General features: G+C 38.7%; 1 protein-coding gene across 1 annotated transcript; it reads right to left on the reverse strand.

Annotated features, from left to right (window-relative positions):
- Positions 1–585: 585 nt before the first annotated feature.
- LOC147524492 (uncharacterized) lies at positions 586–1314 on the reverse strand. Its single transcript, XM_086575078.1, has one exon. The coding sequence runs from the start codon at positions 1312–1314 to the stop codon at positions 586–588; it is 729 nt and encodes a 242-aa protein (XP_086431204.1).
- Between the last annotated feature and the right edge of the window lie 7863 nt (positions 1315–9177).

A 9177-nucleotide genomic window follows, 5' to 3' on the forward strand; every position in this document is an offset into this window, starting at 1 on the left:
CCTGATCTGGCCCGTACATTGCGACCTGATTGTACCCCATAGATGCATCCATGAACGAAAATATCTTGAATCTTGCGGTCTTATCCACCAATTTATCCACCCGTGGCATGGGATAGCTATCCTTCGGGCACTCCACATTCACATTTGTAAAGTCGACGCACATTCGGACCTTGCCATTCTTCTTCAGCACCGCAACCACATTGGATAGCTCATCTGTAAATTCCACTTCTCGTATTATTTTAGCTCTTTTCAACCGCGCAACCTCCTCGCGAATGCCCTCCGCATATTTCGGTCTAATGCTCCGCATTCGCTACCTCACTGGCTTGGCATCTTCCTTAATGTGTAACCGATGACACGCACACTCTGGATCTAATCCTGTAACATCCTCTATTACCCACGCAAACACATATTTGTTTGTTGACAAGAATTGTATTAACTTACTTTTCCACTCTTTCAACAAACTAGATCCTACCGATGTGAACTTTTCTTCCTCCCCCTCCCCAATACTTACTACTTCAATCTCATCAAGCGTCTTCGGCCCCACCACTGACTCCTTTTCCTCTCCCCAGCGGCGCACTATAATTGCTATGCTTGCCTTTTCCTAGGGTTTGAGTTCTCCTTTTCTGGTCTTCGGGTTAACCGTTTCACTATACCCCAATGACTGTTCTTGGCCATAACCTGATCTCCGCGAACTTCACACATGCCTGTCGGGGTGGGAAGCCATATCACTTGGTAGTACGTCGACGGGACAACCTTTATCTCGTGAATCCACCATCTCCCTAAAATCATGTTGTACTGAGAAAAAGAATCTACCACCATAAACCGCACGAAAACCGTCACTGGATCTGTGGTTACCGCAAATAAGAGTTCTCCCATGGGCTCCGTCATACTCCTATTGAACCCATATAAATTGGTTTGCGGAGGCCTCAATTGCCTAGGATCAATCCCCATTTCTTCCAAAGCTCCTTTAAACAGAAAATCCATTACACTACCACAATCGATCAACACCCTTTTCACCATATAATTTCCCATTGCTACTGTGATAACCAACATTTCTTCATTGGGGGAATCTACTACTCTTAGATCCGCACTGCTAAAAACAATCCTATCTCTGTCTTCTGCTGACCATACCCTTGGTCGCGGTCTGTCTGACCCATCATTGATCTGCTGGATGCTCGCGGTTCTCTTTACCCTGTCTCTATGCGCATTATGACTTAGTACCTCCCCACTAAAAATCACATTGATAGTTCCCAATATTCGGTCCTGGCGCGGCAAGCGTTCCTCATTCTGTGCATCTCTCACAAACTCCCTCATCCTCCCTTTTTCCACCAATCGCTGAACCAACCACTTTAGTGCATAGCAGTCGTCGATCTCATGATTTCGTATCTGATGATAGGCGCAGAAAGGTTTATCCGCCAGTTCTATTGGTGTGTTCTGCGGCCTTTCATATTCTTGTAGGTTCTTAATCAACGACAATATCTCTCTTAGGGTCTATTCAGCGGTGTCACTTGTATCTCGCGGTATGACTTCCTTTCTATGTTCTCCCTTTGGATACCCTCCCGACTTCTTTCTGCCCTTAGGGGGTATCCACAATACCCACAAATTTCCTTTTCGGACGTCTCCGCCCTTCGGTGTTCCTTGTCTTTCTCTAATGATAACACTGCTTTCCCTGATCTCTTAGACTCCTTCTGTACTGAGTCCTCATACCTGATATAATATTTTTCTACCCGCAGATATAACTCATGCAAGGTTGCAATCTCATTCTTTGCCACAGATTGGTGTACTCCAGTTCTTGGCCGCAACCCCCTTTCAAATGCGATCACTGCGGTTCTCTCATCCAGATTTTCAACTTTCAATGTCTCAGCTTTGAATTGGCCCATATACTCCCTCACTGACTCCGCGGATCTTTGTTGGACATTGAACAATGCCGCAATATCCCCCACTCGCTTCTTCTGGTGTATGAAATGACCTATAAACGCCTGTTCCAACTCTTGGAAATTACTTATGCTTCCCACTGGCAGCCGGTAATACCAGTCTGATGCCCCTCCCTTCAGGCTAGCTGAGAACATCATGCACCGTAGTCCATCATACTGAGCCACTTGCTAGAGAGGCATCTGTTGCCGGAAATGGTGGATGTGGTCGGCCAGGTCTCCTTTGTCATCGTATCTCTCGAACCTAGGTTGGTTAAAATGCTTCGGCACCTCTGAGGCCCAGATGCCGTCCGCTAACGGGTTGCGGTTCCGTCCGGCTACCACTTGGCTAGCCGCTCCCTCACGACCCTTTGCCTGCTGTCGATTCGCCTCTCTGTCGTTATCTATCATCTCCTAAACTTGTTCCATGCTCAAGCCAGCCACCGGATTTTTGACGAGGTTCGGTCTGCCCTCCTCATCGTCAGATTCCTTATCTGCTTCTTCCCCTTCCTCCTCCTTTGCTATTTATTTTTCCCTCCTCAGTTCGTCGTTCTCCTCTCTCAGTCTCCCGATCTCCTCTTGCATAAGCCGGGTCTTTTCTATTTCCTGCTCCGCTTCTTGGCATCCCACCTCATTAATCACCGCCTCCGGTGTTAGATCTTGCACTACTGCCCTCTTCAGTCTGCCTACCCCTTTCTTCATTTTCGGTGCCATTTCTACTTTCTACACTCTCTTCGGTTCTCACAGACGGTGCCAAATATATGAACCTAAAAATCTATAAGCAAGAACCGAAGAATACAAGACTCAAAACCTAGGCCTACTCACTCCTCTTTTTCTTCTCTTTTTCCTTCCACTCCTCTGTTTTTTCTTTCCTCCTTTTCTCTCTACTGTGCGCCCCCCCTCCTTTTCTATCTCCATCCTCTCTTTTTATACCCTTTCCCCTCAGTATCTGGATCGTCCATCTGTCCTCCCATCTGGTGGCTCCCCTTTGTGTCGTAGTTGTGCCACGTCCGCGGCTATGTTTGCCTACTCTCCGGGTTATCTTATTATGATGCATTCCACTCTGTGTCCCGCTAACCTGGTCTCCTTCCCATTATTGGGCCACCACAGTTTTTAATAATTTTTCTGCAATAACCAAGGTTCAAGAAGTTGGAGAAATGTCGATGTGAAACTTCTCCTAGTAGCTACAATTGTTTCTGTTAGAAGAAATCATGAAAATTACGCAGTTGCTCTCAAAATCAAAGCGCCACCACCTCCCCAAGCACACCCACCGCGTAATATCAACAGTCCAGTAGAAAAACTTCTTGACTTGTTGCGGTGTGCACCAATTGATCTTGTAACAATTATTAGTCATTTCATCACTAAGCTCAGCTGGTCGGTTATGAATAATTGCATTTTCTTCAAGTCTTAAAAGGTATTGAATCTTTTGCAATTTTCTTTCAATAATTGTTGCTATCTGCAATTTTGTTTTGTAACTTTAATCATTTTTCTTTTCAATGTCCTAATATATATTTGGACTCCAAAATTTTGGGTATTTTTAGTGTAAAAATTAAAATTAGGCATTGTAATATATTCATAAGTTTTCCCTCGCCATTGTTCTTCACCTGTTTTTCAATTATATATTTAGGAATTTGTTGAATGGTGTAAAATAATAATCAATTGCTGATTGATGCATTCCTGATTCATGCAGTACATTATTTTTTTCTTGTTTAATCAATCAGGGGTTGTTAGGAAAGTCACCCATAGTTTCCTTTTATTTGATTCACCTATAATTTGTGATCATTAGCCTCGCGCCACTAGTTGAAAGGCGCAAAAATTGGACAAGATAAATTGCTAATGCCTTTTTTTTTTGCTAAAAGGTAATTGATTAAAAGAATAAATTGTTAATGCTTGGGTTACACTTTGACATGGATCTTAGTGTTTGCTGTAATGTCTAAGGGACTTGGTTATCTGATCATTCTGATCGATGAGTTATTTTGGTTATCTTGTAGGTCTTTATTTCTGAATATTTACTTGGAAGTAATGAGTCAGATTATTTATTTGGTCGTTGATCTTTATTATTGAATGAAGTTCATTGAATTACATAATCGTATTACAATTTGGAACTATTATCAAGTTCATGCACTATCAAGTCCATGTATTGTAAAGCAAAAGCATACCTTGTTTTTGCAGATTAATGAGTATGGGAGTATTGGGAAGAGTGTTTGCCAATTTTGCTTTCTTATTATAGGTACATTTTTATCTATCTTTTATTTTAAAATGGCTTTTTATACTGGTGATGCTTGGATGGTAATATAGTTTAAGCACTAAACCATCGAACTGAAGTATGGACTGTACTTTCACTACTAAAAAATTGACATTTCCTGATAGATCCAAAATAGATATGCCTACGGATCCAATCCATACTTTTATTTCTGATGCACAATATCCGTCGGTAAAAAATCCCAAGCCCGTCATAGCCAACTTTTTACATATTCCAACTCGGTGACGGTTTTCTTGGGGATCTAATCAGCAGCAAATTTCAACCCTAAAATCCCAAATTTCTTCTCGGTGGCTCTATTTTTATTTAGGCAAAAACAAATTTCAGTACACTGTCGGCTTACATTTAGGCGCTAAGGTGAAATCTCCCCCCAAAAGTTTTGTACTAAAAGAAAAGAAATTTTTTTAAGACGGCGGTTCCTTTGTGAGCTTGAAGACGGTACTTTTCAAAGCTTTAATCTCAAACACAAACTTTCCTTTTTGTTTGTAATTTGGTTTTGCCATTCTAATATTCCGCAACTTATTTTCTGTCTAGGTTCGAGTGATTATTCAATTGACCAGGACCTTCTATCCCTGCAATTGTGGTAACCTTCTCACTTCTTAATTTGGTTTAGTATAATAAAATCGATTATTTGTTTTTCCTTGGCATGTTTTAATTTATTGCTTCAGTTATAATCTATGTGCTTGATTTTATTGGTTATAATCTATGTGCTTTATTTTATTGGTTTCTTTCTGTTGATTTTAGTTGTTTCTTTCTCGTTAATAATGGTTCAGAATCTTGTGTTTCTCAAGTCTCGCTTTTCTATGGAAATAGGGGGATGGGTATTTCCTTAGCTTCAAATAACAAACCATGTACAAGCTAGCCACGTAAACAAAACGTAAAGATTTTTAAAGCATCCCCTTCACATGAAAACCTATCAAGGCCTCAATAATGTATTTTGTTTCTCTTATATATCAAATTCAGAACATAAATAATCGAAAAAAGAGGTTTAGATACATACCGTTTATCAAACTGATGCTGGAATCTTTAGCGTTGATGTTGTAAATATCACATTCGTAACAGATTTCATACTTTAATGTTATACTAATTAAACATCCTATATAAGGCTTTGCTTGAATCAACATCAGATCTAGGTGAGTATGTTGCCATGCTTGTTGTTTTATGAATCTCTGCTGTTTTTTTGTTTAGGCAGAAATAAGTACAAGTTTATTTATTTTTCTTTGAAGTTTGAACAAGCTTCTTGGCTCTAGTTTTAATTTTGGATTTTAACCCATACTTAAATAGTTTTTTATAATGAAATGTAAGTTTGTCATAACAACTCCTATAGATCTCTGAGTTAGCTAGATTGACTTCATAAACCTATAGTTAAGGATGTTGGGATAACTTAATATATTGCTCAAGTCTATTAATATATAATAAGAGTAACTTAATATTTCCAAAAGCTTGTTTTTGTTGCAAATAAGCTAGTCTCGTGATTTTTCATCTATATAAATTGATTTTTAGCAACTGGATCATCTAATTTTCTTGTGAATGTTCCTAGAATTTTTAATATATTAGAATTGAGTTTTTACCTTGGTATTAATTGCTTGGTTTTCTAGCAACTGGTTTCTTTGGTGGTGTTTGACAAATGGCTTTATTAGGATTTGATTTATCTACAAATGGTTCTTAGTTTGAGGTTCAGCTCACTGACTATATTCACTTAGATATGTATGATGTCCATGAGGCAAGTTTAGATATAGCTAGACCAGTTATAGATGTCTTATCTTAATCTGCACTAGCTAGGTTTGGCTACAAGTAATCGAAAGGATTGGCCAATGCTTTGTCACTGCAAGGTTGGATTTTGATTTGGTAAAAATCCAACATTTAGTTTACTCCAATTGTCAATACTTGTATTAGCTAGTTAAACATGTCATGTAGTTAGCTAACCTTGTACCAGTGAGAGTTTTATTCTTAAGGGGATCTTTGATGAGCAGTAATTTGATATAGAAATAATTTTATTTATTTATTGTTACTTATGAATTAGGATGCTTGCAATTGTTAACTCATTCTTCTTTCGCTTCAACTTTAGAAAATAGATTAGTCAATACTAGTTATCTTTTTTCATGATATTGATATAGTTGTGACTTTAGTAGTCACGTTTAAAACCTTCAACTTTACTGTGCTATTCAACAAGTCCATTTTTAACTAAATGTAGGCATGCCTATAGATTAACATTCCCACTGAGTTTGGTAATTTATGTGCTACATGCTATGTCTTCCTCATGCTTGTTTTTTTTTTTTTTTTGGTTTTGTTATGTATGCCTTACTTGGTGCTAAATCATGGGTAGATTGTTGTTGGAAAATGAAGCTATTCTAGTTCTCCATCTATTGAATTCTTAGCATAGATACATTGCATTGTATGGTGAGGTGCTTAATATTGCATTCTAGAATGCTAAATCATGGATTTATTTGATGCCTAATTATCTGATTTGGTTGATGCTTCTTACAGACTAGCTTGTTATATATAGTGGTATAGATGCTTACGCTTCATCGATAGATACAAGTTGGATTTCCTTAAAATATCCAGATAAGCATTTTATAGCTGGTTTATAGAAATTTGTGGAGTTCACGGATACACCATTGTAATAAAAAGATCATACCCTGTCCATGTGGCAAATGCCTAAACCAAGGCCCGCGCTCGGCCAAGACCCATGATGACGTCAAAGTAGATTGTTTTAGGCATGGCTTTGACGAAACTTATAATGTGTGGTTCCTGCATGGTGAAGTAGCACAAAATTAGTATATTGAACAAGGATCAGGTTTTCGTGATAATCCATATAATGAAATGGACATGGCTAATGCCCTTAACACTGTGGTGGGGGAACTTTGTGGTGATAATTTGGACACGCTAATGGGAGAACATAGTGAACAAAATGACTTATTTGAAGATGTTAAGTTTTGTTCTAATTTGCGTAAGGCCATGAGTGAATTGTATGCTGGAAATAAGGAATTCACTGTTCTTAGATTTGTAGTGAAATTATTTAATTTGAAGATCACATATGGGTGGACTGACCAAAGTTTTACTGCATTGCTTCAACTATTCTAGTTGGTGCTTCCAAGTGGGAATAACACACCAAAAAATATGTATCATGTGGATAAGAAAATCAAAGATTTAGGATTGAAGTATGATAAAATTGATGCGTGCAGAAATGATTGTATATTATACTGGGTAGATTACAAATCTAAGGTTTCTTGTCATATTTGTGGGGTCTCGAGGTTTAAAACTTTAAACATTGAGGAAACAAAGAAAGGGGTCAGGTTTGGTGCTGCGAATATCTTAAGATATTTTCCACTAGCAGATAGGTTAAAGAGATTATATAGAGTTGATTGGGTAGCAAAGGCTATGCGTTGGCATTTAACTGGAAAGTCCCTTCCTGGTACTTTGGGGCATCCAGTTGACTCTGGGGTGTGGAAGCTAATTGATACACAGTACCCAGATTTTCCTGCCGAGCTTCTAAATGTCCGGTTGGGGCTAGCAACTAAAGGCTTCAATCCTTTTGGGTCATTAAGATCATTGCATAGTTTGTGGCCTGTGATGTGTGTGACTTACAACCTTCCACCTTGGTTGTGCATGAAACCCCAATTCACCATGCTCACATCACTCATTGAAGGTCCAAAACAACCAAGTAAAGATATTCATGTGTTTTTGCAACCATTGGTCAAGGAGTTGAATGAATTGTGGCATGAAGGGGTAATGGTAAAAGATGCATCAAAAGGAGACGTGTTTAAAATGCGGGCTGTTTGATGTGGACAATACATGACCTTCCGGCTTATGGAAATATCTCCGATTGTAAGACTAAAGGAAAACTTGGTTGTCCAGCTTGTGGTCAAGAGACTGCTTCTTTTTGGCTTCGCAATGGAGGTAAGCATGTGTACATGAGAAGTAGACGTTAGTTTCCAGAAATGATACAAGAGAAAACACCTATGATAAAACTCAAGAGCTAGAGGAGCCACTAGCAAGGCTAATTGGGATCGAGGTTGATACTATGACAAAGAACTTAAAAGCAAAAGTTGGGAAAGGAAAACAGAAACACAATGTTACCGAGTGCGATGATGACCGAGAAAATGAAGGTGAATCGTGTTTTACCAATAGATCGAGATTCTTTGGGTTGGATTATTTGGGTCCCTCATAACTTTGATGTCATGCATATCGAGAAGAATTTTTGTGAAATCTTGATTGCAATGATGCTTAATTTGAAAGAGAAGACAAAGGATAATGACAAAGCACGCAAATACTTGAACCTTTTGAAAATTAAAAGGAGGTATTGGTTATCCCAGGTGAATGGTAAAACTATTATGAAGCCCGGATTTTTTTGGCTTAACAAAGTCGAGAAGAAATGCTTTCTTGATACATTTTGCAATCTGAGTGTGCCCGTTGGTTTTAGTAGTAATTGGTCTAATATTGTCAAGGCTGATTCAGTAGATTTAAAGGGATTGAAGTCACATGACTATGACATCTTGATGCAGCACTTGCTCCTAGTAGCGATTCAACATGCCTATAGAGATGGCAGTAGAAAGGAAGCTCGATCCATCATCAAAAGTATTTGTACTTTTTTTGGTGCTTTATGTGCTAGAACAATAGATGTCGAAACACTCAATGTACTAAAAAAAAATATGATTAAGACATTGTGAGCACTCGAGAGAAATTGCCCTCCATCACTTTTTGTTATCATGATGCATTTGCCCATTCACCTTGCTCAGGAGGCTCGTGAATGTGGTCCTGTTTGGGCGAGATGGATGTATACATTTGAAAGGTATTAGTTTTGTAATTGCTGTCTTGCAAATTATGTTTCCTATTATTGTTATTCCTCTAATGTGTTCCTTGTCGTTTAAAGGATGATGAAGACTTATAAGGGATCTGTCTCAAATAAAGCATGTCCCGAGGGCTGTATTGCAGAGTGCTACTTGAAAGAAGAGACCCTCATTCATTGTGCAAGCTATAAAGGAGGGGGTGTATTCTAGAGAAACT

This window comes from Coptis chinensis, chromosome 1 (genome assembly GCF_015680905.1).
Source record: "Coptis chinensis isolate HL-2020 chromosome 1, ASM1568090v1, whole genome shotgun sequence".
Classification (NCBI taxonomy): Eukaryota; Viridiplantae; Streptophyta; class Magnoliopsida; order Ranunculales; family Ranunculaceae; genus Coptis; species Coptis chinensis.